General features: G+C 49.1%; 1 protein-coding gene across 1 annotated transcript; it reads right to left on the bottom strand.

Annotated features, from left to right (window-relative positions):
* Positions 1 to 3,876: 3,876 nt before the first annotated feature.
* On the bottom strand, positions 3,877 to 16,162 carry ATP6V0C (ATPase H+ transporting V0 subunit c). Its single transcript, XM_062612030.1, has 3 exons — positions 15,611 to 16,162; positions 5,895 to 6,078; positions 3,877 to 4,707 (listed from the first exon to the last, which is right to left on the bottom strand). Exons 1-3 carry the CDS (start codon positions 15,684 to 15,686, stop codon positions 4,503 to 4,505), a joined length of 465 nt encoding a protein of 154 aa, XP_062468014.1. The 5' UTR covers positions 15,687 to 16,162; the 3' UTR covers positions 3,877 to 4,502.
* Between the last annotated feature and the right edge of the window lie 825 nt (positions 16,163 to 16,987).

The following is a 16,987-nucleotide window of genomic DNA, read 5'->3' as shown; positions in this document are numbered from 1 at the left end:
CTCTTTTCTCTCTCCCAAAGGCAAAGAAGGAAAGTGAAGATTGAACAGCATGGACCGGACAGTTCAAGGTGCCAAAAAAGGGCCCGGGAGTGAAACAGCCACATGGATCCCCTTGGTAAATCCCAAAGCCCAGTCTTGAGCCTGTGCTGAGTGTAAAAGGAAGCCCTGTCCTGTCATCAAAAGGAAGATAGTAAAGGTGAGCCATTGATTCTCCAGGGAACTTGTCCTGCTCTCCTGCTCCCAGTGGAGCAGTGTGATCTGTCAGTGCCTGTAGATACCCTGTGGGAGGCACTCAGGAGCCTGAAGTGCGGTCCCCATGAAGGCTTCCGGCCTTACACACTGTGATGTTGGGGAGGAAGTTTCCTGTGTGCTTTGGTGCTGGGATACAAAATTAGCTCCACAGAAACTCAGTGATAAAAGTGACAAAGCTGTGACTGCCTCAGAAGCTAAATAAAGCATGGCTTGCAGAGAAAAGGAACAGCCTTCATTAGTGAGTAACAGGAACAAAAATGGAGATGCTTTTCAGGACACAATCCTTGGATCCTGAAACAGAAAATTCCCTCTCCAGGGTAAGTGGCACTGGGAAGACTTTATCTGGGTTTGATTTAATTATGTCAAGAGAAAAAAATGGTTAATACCTGTATAGGAGAAAGATACATGAAGAGCAAAGGTGGCAACTCCTGTTCATCAGAGGTAATTCCCACCTGAGAACAGTGATGGTTTCTACAGTCAGGCTGGAGGGAAACAGCACAAAGCCATGAAATCAATACCCCATGGTCAGACTGATGAAAAGGGTTAACAAATATACAGGGGGGTTAGGGTTGAGCCTCTTGCTTAACAGTGTTACTGCTTGCTCATGCTTATTGTACATGGTATTTGCAATGTACAAGCGGATAGGTCAAACTGCTTACTTAACAATGTTACTGCTTGCTCATGCTTATCATACTTGCAATGTACAAGGGGACAGATCAGGACCCTTGCTTAACAATATCATTGCTCACTCATGATTATGCCAGGACAAGATATAAGGACAGAGCTATTGTCAAGAAGTAGGGACCGTGTCTTGATTGCCGTCCTTCGGACGCCTCTGTGTATGCTAGAACTAGATATAAGGACATAGCTATTGTTAAGAAGTAGGGACCGTGACTTGATTCCAGTCCTTTGGACGCCTAGGCTGGCTGAAATTAACTCTGCGCTTTGGACAAAGACCAAGCCTCCAGGGAGCATGCGTAACGACCAGAGGTGAAAAGTTTAGGCTTGAGGAAGACTCATTTGCTTCATCTTGAGACCCTCGCTCACGACCACTAGGAGGCACTGCGCAGGCACAAAGGACTTCTTAGCTCATTATAATACGAAGCGGGAATAGGACATGAATATGCATAGGTGTGTTGTGCAAGCTCATGCATATGTATAACTTTAGAGGATAAATGTAAAGGGGAAACAATGCTGAAGTGCGCATGATTTTGGAGGAGTTATCACCCATGCACCTCAGTGCTTAATAAAGCATACCTACTTTACAACTTTAACGAGTTGTGGAGTCTATCCGCGCATCAAGACTGAAAAGGAAACAAGGTTTGTTGAGGTTTCTTTCCATTAGATTTGCTGTTACCTTGTAGTTTATAACAGCACATTAGTTTCTGGGATTATTTTCTCCTAAGGAGGTTTTTATTTCCTCAAAGCTTGCTTCCTTTTTCAGGTTAATAAACTTCTCTTAAACCGGGCCTCCCAAGGAAAGACAACCCCTGAGCAATCATACATAAAATCCTACTGCTTAAGAACGCTTTCTCCACCAGAGCAGTGAAAAAGAAAAGGAAAAATCTGTAGCCTTTGGGAGGAAAAAAAATGCCAACCGACAGCAAACCAGTAAGAGAAAAGTCAGCAGCCCTATGAAGGCATTGTCCATGCAGGCAGCATCCAGCAGCAGCATCCCTTAACCTTACTGAGCCTGAACCACCTGCTAATGGACATGGAGCTGCTGCTGCAGAGCTGCTCCCTTCCCTCCGCACAGCTGACTCACTCTGCAATGCACACTCACAGGCACAATCTGCCACATTACAGAGCACTATTTATGTGCCGGCAGACAGCACCTCTTTTAATCAGGCACTAGGAGTCTGTCATTGCAGGCTGCCTTTTCTTTCTAACCAAATCACAGGTCAATCCTGCCAGATGGGACTGTGCTCAAATCTAGTGTGCTCCTGCCTAAGGAAAGGGACCAAAGGTCTGCAATTTTCTTAGTGACCTGAATACTGGAGAAATCTGCTGATGCAACAGCATCGGTGAAAAACTTGAAATGCAAGTTTTCACCTGGGAGTCATCAATTAGGAACTGGAACATTACAACCCATAAAAATGCTTGGCTTAGGCAACACACTAAAACTGTTAACTTTGCTCCCAGTGTATGTGCACTCAGGATAAAGCAATCCCCCACCTATGCACACTAACCCCAGCTTCTGCTCATACTGATTTGCATGGGTTTATGCATCAGTAAAGGCTTGATGCTCCAAGGCATGAACCAAAATCAATGGGATCTTGCCTCTTGCCCATGTTTGGTGACATCAGTGTCCATCCATATCCATCCTAAGCCTCCTAACAGCCTTCTGCAAGTGTCACCAAGTGACAGTGGGAAATTAAGAGTTCCTACAGTCAGGTTGCTTATTTCTCTTAGAGATGAGAGCTACTACCAGCATTTAGTTGCTCTCTTAAATGTAATTTGCTCACATTCTTGTAAATTGGCAAGAAACAAGGCTGGCAGTAGGCTCTCCTTTTAAAGAAGGTACAGCCAGACCTTAAACATATTTACAGCCTCAGCCAGGACCTTCTGTCCTGCTACACAAACACCATAGAATTCCTTTCACAACTGCAGGACGCCTGTGGCACATTCCGATTCACACCCTCCCAGCTGCAAGCTCCATCAGCTCCACACAGCAGCCCTGAAAAAGCACTCACTGCAATCAGTGCTGAATTATGTTGTAGCTTTCCTAAATGTTTATAACCCTTGGGTAAAACCTTTCCTTTAGCAAAAGTAGCAGATTCAGCTTCTGAATTAGAATGACCAAGATAATTCAGATCAGGAATTTACATCCCCAGCCCCCCCATTCCCCAGGCAAGGCTTCAGCAGATATCTGAAATTTTCCTTAAATCAGCTTACACCTCTATACAGCCCAGGCACCACCACTGTTGACTGCTAGGAAAAGCCCCTTTGGAACATAAAACCAGCAGTACAGCCCACCCCAAAGCCAGGTTTACTGCAACAAGGTCTAGTGTTCTTCCTCTATGAGCTTCAGCATTGCACTGCTTTGCAGCACTGCTTTGCACCACTCATGGATCTCAGGACAAGGGGAGTTGCCACAGCATTCAGTAGCTGCTAAAGAAACCAGCTCAAATGCTCCTGATTTACAAGTTAAAAATAGGAGTTCTTGAATGCACCCATTTTGTTGATGAATGTATTGATCAGGTACTTCACAGGCAGTTGCTGTCAACAGAGCAGCTTTCCAAGACAGCCAATTTTCTGCAGAGCCATCACAAAGACAAGTGCCTGATGGCTCTTCAGCAGCTCCTGTGCCTTGTCACTTGCTGAAGCATGCACCAGTCTGCTCAGGCCATGCTGCACAGCCCATTAACAGGGCATTACCACAACTCACCACTTAATCACAGTGAGCCCAGTCCCTGGCATTCCTGCTTCCCACAGCACTGCCCATGGGCAGCAGCTGGGAACAGCAGAGAAAGAGGGGATAGGTTAGCAGCAATGAAAGCATCACTTCTGCTGGTGCCCAGTCACCTCAAGAACCTGCCTCCCCCTAAGGGAGCCCTTCCCTCCTCTTCCTAGAGGAGCAGAAAAAAAACCAAACAAAATCAGAGGCAGGACTAATTACAGCACTGTAGTGAGGAAGTTTTATTTGGAAACATGGTTTAAGTTTGTAACCCAACACTGGGTGCACAACTGTGATGCCGGAGCATACGCTGTTACTACTGAAACACAGGAGTGTTTCAGACAACTGCTGTAATAAAACACGAGATTCTTATACTCCAATATCAGGACACTACAGCAATCTTTAGAATCAAAAGTTACATCCAAAGGAATTCTCTGCACTTACAATTGACCCCACAGTGTAATCTACCTATATATAAGATTAATATATATAGCATGGGAAATTGAAAACACTTGCTCCATAGATGTATGAACATGTCAAGTCTTTTATAAATAAACATCCAGTGAAGAGAAAAATTACATTTCTAGTTCATATTTATACATAAAGTACTAACAGCAGTGGGTGGAAAATTGCACACAGGCCACCCCAAGCCACACAGCAGGCTTGGAGCAGCCCATTCAATTTAATATTGAAGTACACAGAGGACAGACAAGTCACTAACGTACATTGCGCATTTACAAGAGATCAACTACCAAATTGGGACGACTGTACACATTGGAGAGACCATTTTCATTCTGGAGCTTTTTGTTTGAAATGCGGATTTGTTACATCTCTTTACATCATACTGCAACGTTTACTTTGTGGAGAGGATAAGGGCAACAATGAGGCCATAGAGCCCCAAGACTTCAGCGAAGATCAGGATGAGGATCATGCCCACAAATAACCTGGGCTGCTGTGCTGTCCCCCGGACGCCTGCGTCACCCACAATGCCGATGGCAAAGCCAGCAGCCAGGCCACTGAGGCCCACACTCAAGCCAGCACCCAGCTGAAGAAAGCTCCTATGGGACAAGATGAAGAGTTTCAGTGGTAAGCAACAGGACACCCAACCCTTTAGCTTCAGACCAGCCATTGTTTTTTTTTGCTTTCCCCAAAAGAATTAAGGTTTAATATTTAACTAGAAGCTCTTTCTGCAGGAAAGAGGTTCTCCACTCTTGAAGCAAGCACAGTATGTCTCACAAAGCAGAGACTCCTACCTCTGATGCTTAAGAAACCCTAGGCAGCTATGCGAGACCTTCAACTGATACTCAGCTGTGGCTCATACATTAAGCTCAGCTACTGCACCTGCAGCTCCCGTGGCACTCCAGATCATCTGTAGCCACTCTGGTCAGCTGCAGGCTTCATATGCAGTAATGCCTGTCCTACAGGGTGGTGCAGCCTGTTAATAGCTGGGTGTCTCCCACCTTTAGCAACCTTATTATACAGCACATCCAGGTGATCATTAGGGCTCTTGCACTGCATAGACAGGCATGGTCTGGTTTTCCAGGCAGGAGTACCTGAAGAGCAATCCCTATCAGTATCTGACCTCCTGGTAACTGCAAAAGGAGCACTTGCCCCTTGTTTTTTAGAACATGGCTTATTAGGCCAACCACACTGCTTATCAACTACAACATGTAGTAACACAGCCAGATGTCTACAGTTAGGCCTCAGAAGCATTGTTTTATTCTAAGAGGTCTCAATCAAGCCAGTTCCAGCTGTTCTCAGAAGCCAAGCCAGGATTAAGTTTCAGACTGTACCTAGTATAGAGGCCTGATGTATGGCTTGAGGATTGACTTACCACCACGTAAAGTAGCAAGCAATATTAATTCTTCAGCTGCATCTCCCAGGCAACAGAACTACTTAGTCTGATTAGACAGTCCTAGAAAGACCCGTGTTTTCCAGGTCTAGAATCTGGCACCATGAAACAAGTGTAGCCTATCCCAGTTCTACCTGCACACAGGCTCTTTCAAGCTACAAATCACTGCATGGTCTCCTGCTGTGGGATGTCTGACCTGCCAGCTAACACTGCAACACTACTACTGAGGCTAAGGCATCAAGCAGGACAGCTGATAGAGTCCATATTCCTCAGCCCAGGTTAGGAGCATTTAGCACTGACCCGTTCCAAGGGTCGAGCAAAACCCACCCATTCAACACAAACAAACTACTGACAGAACCACCAAAGCAGAACTGACAAGACGCAGCAACTTACTTGAACAGCGTGATGGAAGGTGAGAGCGCATTGGCGATGAGTACAGCCACAACGAGGCCATAGATCGCTATAATACCCGCCATGACTACAGGGATGATGGACTTCATGATGAGCTCAGGCCTCATGACAGACATGGCTGCGATACCTGTGCCACTCTTTGCTGTCCCATACGCAGCTCCCAAGGCTGGAAGAGAAAAAGTGTGTTAGACATCCTCAACTATTATGTCCCTCATTAGGTTGCAGCATCACAACAATCAGGTCAGCACAAGGAGGAACTGTGCAAAACTAGTGCAGCCACATGATTCAGTTATCAGCCAGGAACATTCCCCCACAGGATGAAGAAGTGAGAGTCCAGAGTCTCAGAGCAAGGCCAGGCCAATAAAAGGCGCAGTTCAAACACTATTTAGAGAATGTATCTAAAGGGATACATTCTTCAAGCCAGGTCTGCTGCAGGGTACACCCCACAGCAGATCTCCACTCCCTGCTTTGGGAGACAAAACCCCATGGTCCAAATCCAAACTCATTTCTTAAGGGTTTGTGCCCTTACAGAGCCACCACCACCAAGGCTCTACCCATGGACCCAGAGCAACACAGCAGAGCAGAACATAACCCAGCTGAAAGCAGGTTTACAGTCACTGAACTTTGAGCCACTTGGGCTGAGTTCTCAGATGCACTCAATAATTTAACAAGTCAACTTCATGGGCACTCCCCACAAAGCTCTCTGCCTATGCTTCAGCCTGGGGTTAAACACACAATGTTAGGTTTAGCAGACATACCAAGATAGCTACAAACTCACCATGGGTAGGTTGACCCTGGCTGGACACAAGGTGCCCCTAAAAGCTGCTCTGTCACACCTCCTTCTCAGCAGGACACAGGAGAGAAAATGTGAAAGGCCAGGAGAATGAAGGAGAGCTCACTCACCAACTACCAGAGGCAAACAAGACTCAGGGAAAATTTATTATCAAATCAGAATAGGCTAATGAGAAATAAAACTAGATCTTCCCCCCACCCCTCTTTCCCAGGCTTAACACCACTCCCAATTTCTCTACTTCCTCCCTGCCAGCAGCACAGGGGTATAGGGAATGGAGGGTTGTGGTCAGTTCATCACACAGTGTTTCTTCTGCTCCTTCCTCCTCAGTGGGAAGGATCTTCAACTCCCACTGCTCCACAGAAGACAGTTCTCCATGAAGTGCTCCAGCCTGAGTCCTTTGCATGGGCTGCAGTTCTCTGTGAACTACTCCAGCTTGGGTCCCTCCCACAGGCTACAGATCTTCAGGAACAGATGGCTCCAGTGTGGGTTTCTCTTGGAGTCATAGCCTCCTTGGGCATTTCCCTGCTCTGGCATGGGGACCTCCATGGGCTGCAGGGGAACAGCCTGCCTCACCACAGGCTGCAGGGGGATCCCTGCCCTGGTGCCTAGAGTACCTCCTCCCTTCCTTGATTGTCCTGGGTGTCTGCAGAGTCGTTTCTCTCTTTCTCACTCCTCTCTGGCTGAAATTGCTGTTGCATGTCCCCCTCTTCTTAAATACCTTATCCCAGAGAAGCTGCCACCACTGCTGATGGGCTCAGCCTTGGCCAGCAGTGGATCTGTTTTGGAGCCAGCTAGCCTTGGCTCCATGAGACACAGGGGAAGCTTCTAGCAGCTTGCCACAGAAGCCAGGCCTGTAGCTCTGCCGCTACCAAAACCTTGCCAAGCAAACCCAACACTCATATATTACTGCTGCACTTCATTCCTTGGACAACCTATACCTTCTCCATGTGTTCATAGCCTCATCTGTGGAGCATTCAAGTCCAACCACTTGCTAACCCCACCACTGGAACCACAGAGTATGGCTCGTAAGTTATAGTGGACCACAACCACCCTCCCCCTAAGGTTTGCTTATCACCTGTGTAAACACTTGAGCATGGCAAGACCAACACGGGAATCCAAAGCTTGGTTTCCAAAGCAGAATATGGGCTTAGCACCTCCTTGAGACCTGCCAGAAGTCCCAAAGCACTACCACAAAAAGTAACTTATGTCTTGAAAGCTTTGTATTAAGAACTTCCACAAATAAATCATTCTTTGATTCTGAAGTACTTGAAAAGACCCCTTTCCTTCCAACCTGTTCTGGATTACTCAAGGGACTCCTTAACTTTGGACTGCACCCACCATCACCCAGGAGATGCTATGCAGGTCCGCACCATCCAGGACTAGTAGCACTGCAACGTCTGGGGAGGGCTCATCTTCTTTTCACACACCACCATGCTGATAGTCCTATTTAGCATGAAAATGCTCTTGGCCTGCTCTAAAAGCCTACTGGAGATTATTAAGACTACATGCATTTCACATATTTTTACTGCTCAGAGACCTACTATTTGAGTTAGTTCCACCCCACTTAACTATGGTTCCTACAAAGGAGAGCTGCTTGTTCCACAAAGATCTGTGGCTGCCTTACAGCAGCATCCAAATGTGTGATGGGGCACCTTGACCAAAAGGTTGCTGGGAGGCATTCAGAGGGTTTTGGATAAGGGTTTCCCGTTTCCTGCTCAGCATTTACATAAAGCCTATCTCTGAGCAGTCAAGAGTGGGGGTAATCCTCCTGGCTTTCCACCAAGAAACTGCAGAATATTAACAAAGGTATCACCTCTGCACTAACACAAGACTCACCATCCAAAGCTCAGTTTTAGCTGTAAGACCTTGAAAGGGAAGCCTCATTATTAGCTACAAACTGGTTCTGTTCTAGAAAAGCTCTTGAACCCTGTCACTGAGCCAGGTGTAAAGGGCTGTTCAGTGCCATTCAGAACCAGAATCCAGTTCGGCAGGAAGCCTGAGCCAAGAGCAGAGGAGAGGTTTTACCTGCAAATGCAAGCTGAGCCTGGAAATCAGCACACAGACTTAGCCACCAATTACCAGTGACGGTCCCGCTTAAGGGTCCAGCCCTAGGAAGCCTAGAAAGAAATGACTAACTTGAATTAGGAACCTTTTCTTCTTGGAAGCATCTTCCAAGGACTGGAATTAGGTAGAATCAAGACTCAGGCAATCTGGACTCCTAGACTGGCTGTAGCATCTAGCAGAATCCACTTCTCACCTTTCATAAACCTCTCCAGGAACAGAGGCTCATGAGGAAGTTCACTATTTAAAATTAGATCACTCATTATTTCCTCCTGGTCTGCAGTTAAAGGTGTTGCAATTAACCCTGATGGATTACAGAAGCCGATTTTGTAACCCCATGTATGGAAGGCCAGCCTGCTCAAGGTTTTGGGAGGGGTGGAGCAGCACAAGTTTGTCAATTCCCCATTGTTAAGTCCCAATTCTAGGGACCAGGGAAGAGCTTATGCCTCAAACTTGGTCTGGAAACATGAACAGATCAAGTCTACGTAGAGTTTGTGGCAGCTAGTTTTCACAAGACAGTTTCAGATGGCACTGAAGACCTATTACACTCCCACTGGTTGGTTGACAGTCACAAGTGCTACACAAGCAGCTCCAGAGCTTGGCACATCTGCTCCCATGAACTCTTTATCAGCATCCTGACCAACAGGCTTATCCTGGGTCGCCTGCAGCCGCATCTCACCATCTTATAAGGCAGCATGTCTTACTGCACTTCACTAGCCTGAGAAGTTCTCCTTCCACCCCAGCGCTACAATGTCCCCTTCCCATCATGACCCAAGCATCTAATGTCACAGTTGTCAAGCACCTGGGTCAATCCTCCTCCACACCCCAACTCATACCTCTTGGCAGCTGTGAACATTTGAAGCACATGTGCTACATCTAAAGACCCAAAATCAGATGGAAAGGCATGTTTTCCAAAATCTTCTCAGTGAACAGGGTTTGAAGAGATCTATGCAGAAGACAGCAAGAATGGAATAAGAGCTGTACCAAGACTCCACGTATCATACAGCTCCACTTCAAACATACAGACAAATATAGATGCAACATTTAAACCACACGGAGCCATCAAAACATCCACCTGGCATCTGGAAAAACATGTTGCCTATTTTGCTGTATCACAGAGGGAAGCTGTCTCAGTCTATGGCCAGGAACTGTGCCATTTAGCAGTTCAGTGGTGTTACAGTACAGAGAAGTTGCTTCACACATCATTCAAGACCACCTACTCTCAGTAAGCCTGTTTCAAAGGTTAACTTGATTTTGAAATACCGCTGCAGAGTAACTTTGAGCTCAGAAGGCGGAGTTGCTTTAGTACTGCTCCTGGGAGCAAAACACACTCCCTCTGGGCTGTGGATGGGCTGACTGGTGCCTCTCATGGCAGTTACCCTCTGTTAGTCACAAGTGGTAGCAGAGGTAGTATAGCTGGGCAGCTCCAATATGAACTAGAAAGTAATTTGCCATGTAGGCTTCAGTAAGGACTGAAGACTACTTGTAGTCTTGCCACTGCCAGGACTTTCAGTAGAGCTTTGCCTCTGATAATTTCAGCACTTGAGCAGTCTACTGTTTATATCAAGTGCCAGCATTAGGACCAATCTTTCATGGCTGTAGCTAGTCCCCGGTAAGGTCATGCACCGAGAACTTTAATCTTGCAGCTAAGTTCACTGCAAGTCACCTCACGTGTCACTTCCCCAGTACAGAGAGGCTGTTACCAAAGCCTTGCATCCACACTACAAAAAGCTCTACAGGCAGATGTGCACCTCCAGACAGTGACCACATCAGGGGCCAGGGGGCTATTTGCACAGATGCAGTTTCAATCCATTCAGACATTTTCAGCCCAGGAACACAGAGGTTCAGAACTAGCCACATACACTCTGACAGCATTTGGTCCATTCAGAGCCAGTGATTCCTCCTGTGCCCCATCATGGAGGAGGAGGTTTTCACACTGCAATGAGTGAAAGATTTCCAGGGTACTAATATGCTGAATCTCCCTGCATCAGGAAGTGAGCTGGTAACAAGCCAAAGTTTCAGTTAAGATACCATGGGTTACCATCACAGAAAGTACATTCTTGACAAGTACTTACACCTAGAGTATTTTGTAATTAATCTGTTATCAAATGGACTGATCCCTGCACAGCAGGCATCAACTCACCTCAGCACCTGTTCACCCCTGTTCACTTGTACTTGCCACTTGTAAAGTGCAGCCTTAACATGCTTTTAAAAATAAGTGACTTCATGTGCTATGTTGCACCAGTTGCAGTAGCCCCAGCTGCTTGAACACTTGACTGGTAACTCTTTGGATTGCTGCTGTTGCAGCAGCTTCCTGAAGAGCTAGTAGGCTTTGTTCTCCAGTTCACTGAAATGGAGTGCAGGGCTTGTTTGAACCCCTCACACCCTCATAACATGAGGGAAGAACCAAAAGCATGCTGTCCTGTGGCCTGGCACAGGTGTCTCAAAGATTTCCAGCTTCCTGAAAGGCAGCTTATCTGCTTTACCCCCTCCTCACTGTGGGACTTCAGTCAGTGTGGTCTGAATTTGCATAGGCTCTGTATACAGTTCCACTGATGTGGCTGTCTCTCTCCTGTGGAGGTGCAACTGGGCAGAGCAGCAGGGTTCTTCCAAGGCAGCTGTGGCATACCCATTACTGTCATCTGAGGCAGAGCTGCGTTTGTGTTTGGTGCGGTTGGCGAGACCTTAGAACACCAATGGGGAGCAGCCCGTTTCTTGAAAAATGCTCAGATTTCTGGCATAGCAAAGCAGTCATAGAATAGAATCATAGAATAGTTAGGGTTGGAAAGGACCTTAAGATCATGTAGTTCCAACCCCCCTGCCATGGGCAGGGACACCTCACGCTAAACCATCTCACCCAAGGCTTCGTCCAACCTGGCCTTGAACACTGCCAGGGATGGAGCATTCACAACCTCCCTGAGCAGCCCATTCCAGTACCTCACCACCCTAACAGGAAAGAATTTCCTCCTTATATCCAATCTAAACTTTCCCTGTTTAAGTTTTAACCCATTACACCTTGTCCTGTCACTACAGTAAATGACTGCACTCGACTTGGATATTGCCTCTAACAGTTCTCCAGCCAGTCTTGTAGCAAAAACATCTGACCCACTGAGTTTTCCTGCCCACACAACAGTGTCTTTGAAGCACTCAATGATTTGGATCAGAAGACTACCTTGAGCTACACCATTCTGCCAACATTTCCACTTGCAAGTTACAGTTAAGGAAGCTGCAGACTTTTTCAGACATGGTCTACATCCTACAAGGATGTAAAACAAGCAGCTCTCCTCTCTACCTCCTCCTCACCCCTCAAGAGACAGTATTTCAGGAAGCACATGTCATTTGCCTTTAAGGCTGCAAGTTGTTTATCGTCACGATGCCTTCTAGAATCAGACTGCACAAGGCTGCTGGCTGCATCAAACTAAATGTTCTGAGCCAGCAGTTTCACCATGGAGGTCCTTTATTAGCTAAACAGCTGCTACAGTATCTGCAGCCCTAGTCTAAAAGAGAAAAGTATTATTTCATTAGATCTGCATCAACAAAGAGAGAGGACTAAGCACTGCTGGCTAGAGTTCTCTTCCTTAGCGGTCTTCCACATGCTTGACAGTGAAACAGTACAGAAGGCACTGAATGCCCATCCAGAGCACAGGTCTAAGTAAACTCCTCACCCCACCACAGGCCACAGTGGGGTTTGCCTGGCACAGCTCTGCACCAGAGCTGTCAGGCAGCTCCGCCCAGCACCACACTTCTCCATTTGGCACACTGCAGTCGCATGGAAAAGCTGCAACAATTTGATCACTCAACAGCACTTGACACTGAGCCAGCCACATGTTTTACACATAGGAAATAAAGGAACTTTAGCTATCAGAACAGGCTATATCCGCAAATAAATAAGCGGACACAGAGACAGCCAAGGTCACAGCAGCCTGCTTCAGTCCTTCTAGCTGTCATCAGTACTAGCTGACTGGAACAAGTTCCACTATCTATTTACCATCAGCAGTTAATGTTCAAACATCGAACAGTACTGCATAAAGTCACTTGTTTTCACATCAAACTAGCCTGGACAGTATTGAATTTAAACATGTTTACTAGAAACAGCACTCAGAACTACAAGCTCCATCAGAACCTGATCTTTAGATACAGCATGAGTCAGGCATATCAGTGCACTAACACTGATCTGGAACAATTTTAGACACTTTCACACTCGTTGGCTAGACTTTGCTCCTTATTCTAAATCAGGGTGGGTTTTTTAACACAAAATGCTAAATTAGCATTAGAACACTCCATAGTGTCACACCGCTATTAGGGGAGCTACATGACACTGCAAGTTTTAGTTTATGTTACACTGATACATCTGCCATATTGCCTTAAAAACCCAAGTTGCTTCATTTAAGCAGTTCAGTATGTTCACAGCTAAGACATAATTCTGCATCAGCAGTATCTATAACCTGCTGCCCAGTGACTGAACCCATCAGATGCACTTAGGCCCCAGCAGGAGACTAATTTTATGGCTCAAACCTGCTGGTGTTAAACCACCTGCCACAGATTGGACAGTCTTTGATGACATGGTCTGGTCTGTGATACCCCTGCCCATGGCATGGCTTTGGAACTAAATGATCTTAGAGGTCCTTTCCAACCCTAACCGTTCCGTGATTCTATGATTCTACATCAAGGACCAGTCATTTATCAGCTGTGACAGAAGAGTTACCAAACCCTTCACCAATACAACTTAAGCACTCACCCAAACCCTTTCCCTTTAACTTGCAGCCTCACGGTACTGTGCTATCAAACCCATTCATCGTGCTAAAAACCATGCTAAGCTCTCAGGAAACACCTTGCTTCAAGTTGAGCCATGCCAAGCAACACTCTTCTATTAAAATGCTGACTCAAGTTTGCATCCCTCATTGACGGACTGAAGCAAGCCTGCAAATCACAGAACCAGCATCTGAAAGGCCATGCAGCCATGTTCTTTTGCTTCTGAGCTCAGCTTTGCTAAAGGAATCTAGTGGCTTCCTCCTCAGGAAGGAAGCTCAGTATTTAGGACCTTAATCACTGCTATTTTGCAAGAGGTAGTTATCTGCTGTTTCTTTGGAAAAAGCAACTAGGCCTTAGTCTAGTCCTCCACTATCTTCATTAGCCAAGAGGCAGGCAGGCCTGTAGCCCCAACACTGGTTCCTGCAGCATCCCAGCCATCCTGTTTTCAGGGGAGTCCCTAGCTGTCAAGGGACTGCAAGTGCAGTGTTTGAACTCTGAGATGGCAGGCCACTAACTGCCCCCAGCACAGGACATCTGTATCCCACCACTAGGTAGAACCTGAGCAAGACTAAACACAGCCAATCGGGGTTGGTTTTATGCTTTCATTTTAAATATTAAAGCCATGAACACAGCTGGTGTGAAACCAGTGAGTGGTGCCAACCCCAGCAGAGCTAGACTGCTTCCTCCAAAACACCAGTTTTAATCCACTGTCTACTCATCCATTTACACAATTTAATTTACCACACTGATCAATCAAGAGCAGCTTCCACAAACTTCCCTTGCATTCTTAGCTACCATCTCAGAGGCTACTTCAACCTAATGAGACTCCAGGCACACCAACAGCCATATGCAACTTGAGCCACAGCCAATTCAACACTTGCATGCTCTGAATCCTCAACTGGAAGCCAAATTATATATCAGATGAAGCCAAGTCAGTGTGCTTATGCATAGAAACACTGGATAAATCTTCAGAAGAGATAACCAGATCAATTCCAAGCTGGATGGGGCTTGGGGCAACCTGGTCTAGCAGAAGGTAGCAGGGGGTTAGAACTGGATGAGCTTTAAGGTCCCTTCCAACCCAAACCATCTGTGATTCCATGATTCCCTGTTCTGCTATTCATAGTCACTGCAAGACTTGCATTGGGGAAAAAAAAAACTAGCTGAAGCCTTCCCATGTTACATCCTAAACAGAACAGTAGCTCTGCAGCTATGGGGCCACAGTGAGTCAGGAACAGCAGGGGTTTTCTGCAGAAGGCTTGCACAGGCTGCAAGAGGGAGACGAGGCACCATATAATGGTCTTTCTGCTGTAAAATGGCATAAGTGATCCTCAACAGGGTGAGCAGGACACTGCAGGATGACCCAGTTTACTCTGCGACAAAGCTCAGTGACTTCAGATGCAGACGATGGCCACTAGAGAGGAGCTTCCCCTCCCCAGCATTTCAAAGTTTCCCGTCATAAAGGGAAGGCCAGGAGCCTACCTGTTCATTGTAACACCATTACCATTTCTAACATTGACTTCATTCCTAAAACACCTGCACATTCCGGTTTCAATGCCATTAGAAACCAGCCTCGCATTACCCGAGGAATACTTCACAAAGCGACTGTACAGCGGGAGCCAGACCGGACTTTGCCTGCCCGGGAAGGTGCAGCGGCTGCCCCCCCGGACGACCACGGCAGGGCTGCCGCCACTGCGCCCCACGGCGACCCCCGGCTCCCCGTACGGCGGATGAGCGCGGGCGGGGGGCACGAATAGGGGTGCGGGGGTGGTCACGGCAGCTCCCGAGGGGCCGGTCCAGGCGGCGCCGCCGCAGTCACGGGCCGGGGGGGTGGCTCCGCCAGCGGTACGCGCCGCGGTGACGTCACCCGGGCAGACCCGCGCCCCGGTAGCCCGGATGGAGAGCGGAGGGGGCGATCCGCGTGGACGCCTCCGCCCCCTGAGGCCAGGGCTCCGGGCCCAGCACCGTCGATCTCGCCCCGCCGGGGGGGCGGGAGGAAAGGGAAAGCGGTGTCCCTCCCCGCAAGCCCCCATCGCTTTTGCCACTCCACTCTAGACCCCGACACCCTCTTCCCTGAGTTCGGACGGGTGCTCACCGCTGAAGACCATGGCGGCCGAGGCGCCCATCACGGCGAAGAAGGAGGCGTACTCGGGGCTGGAGCCGGACGACATGGCTGCGCGAGCCGGGCTGGACCAAGGCGAGGCGCCGCTGGTAGCAGGAGCGCAAGAGGGGGGAAAGGCGGGAGGCTCCGCCGCGGCGCCGGTCCTCCGCGGGCAGAGCTCAGTCACGAAATGGCGGAGGCGAGGAGTGCGCGGCGGGGAAGGAAGGAGGAGCTGGGGCAGATGGGTGGTCGAAGCTTGGTGCCGATACAGCAGCGATGGCGCCGGCGCTGCACCCTAAGTACTGCCTCCGCAGGACAAAATGGCGGCGGCCCGCCCGTCACGTGATCCTCCCCCAGCGCCCCGCCTGTCCAGCCCTCGGCTGCCACCACGAGCGAGCAGCTGAGGGGGACTTCCCCACCATGTCCTTTTCCCTCCCGCCGTGCCCAAATCCCGCGGCGGGCCTCGGCCCCGGGAACGAGCGGGACCCGCTCCTCCCTCAGCGCCCCATGTCGCGACAGGGGCTCTTGGCCGCTCCGGCTCCCCCCGGCTCGGCTCGGCTCCTCTCTCCTCTCCTCTCCTCTCCTCTCCTCTCCTCTCCTCTCCTCTCCTCTCCCCTCCCCTCCCCTCCCCTCCCCTCCCCTCCTCTCCGCCCGGGTGGTTCAGTCCCGCCAAGCGGGCGCAGCCTGCGGAGCGTGATTCAGCGCTTATTAGCATAAGGGGCGTGTCCATGTTGCAGCAACGCCCCCGCGGCAGCGAGTGCTTCCCAGCCGGGATTAGGCTGTGTCCGGTCACTGCGGTGCCATGAGCCGTAAGCCACGGTTCCCGGGCCCGTCCCAACCAGTGTCCGGTAACTCTGCTATGGCATCAGCTCGAATCCCTGCTTCCATGGTGGGCCTCGGCCCGGGGACGAGTGGGACCCGCTCCTCCCTCAGCGCCCCGTGTTGCGACAGGGGCGGTTGGCTGCCCCGGCCTTTTCCGGTCTGTTCCTCTCCACTCGCCCTCCGCTCCTCTCCGCTCTGGTGGTTCAGTCCCGCCAGCCACCCTCCCCGGGCAGGTCCCGGCCCGTGTCCCCCGCCCCTGCAGACATACCCCCACTGTGTGTCTTCCCTCCTACGAGCTGTGTCCCGTTGCCTTGTCCTGTGCCCAGGTGCCACGACCCTTTGGTGTGTGCCATATACCACATCCCCTGTGCCCTGTCTGTGTTGTGCCCCACGTACCCCGTCCCCTGTGCTGTGCTGATGCCGTGGGCACCCGAAGGGGTGTAGCTGTGCACGTGAGCCTGGCTTCCGTGGGGTCCCCTCTGGGGGCTTTGCCCTCTGCACCCCATTTCCTTTCTGAGTCTGCTCCAGGTGCTCTCTGTCTCCCCACTC

This window comes from Pezoporus occidentalis, unplaced genomic scaffold (genome assembly GCF_034315485.1).
Source record: "Pezoporus occidentalis ecotype Australia unplaced genomic scaffold, CSIRO_AGI_Poc_V1 ctg158, whole genome shotgun sequence".
NCBI classification, from domain to species: domain Eukaryota; kingdom Metazoa; phylum Chordata; class Aves; order Psittaciformes; family Psittacidae; genus Pezoporus; species Pezoporus occidentalis.
The sequence above is the reverse complement of the archived record's forward strand: the minus strand, read 5'-3'. Positions and strand labels throughout refer to the sequence as shown.

What these genes read in the sequence shown, in the direction of transcription:
- ATP6V0C (XM_062612030.1), bottom strand. Translation starts at nt 15,686, where the DNA reads ATGTCGTCCGGCTCCAGCCCCGAGTACGCCTCCTTCTTCGCCGTGATG. An exon ending in GGCCGCCATGGTCTTCAGCG is followed by an intron (nt 6,079 to 15,610) that starts GTGAGCACCCGT and finishes TTTCTCTTCCAG; the next exon opens with CCTTGGGAGCTGCGTATGGG. An exon ending in CCTTCCATCACGCTGTTCAA is followed by an intron (nt 4,708 to 5,894) that starts GTAAGTTGCTGC and finishes CTTGTCCCATAG; the next exon opens with GAGCTTTCTTCAGCTGGGTG.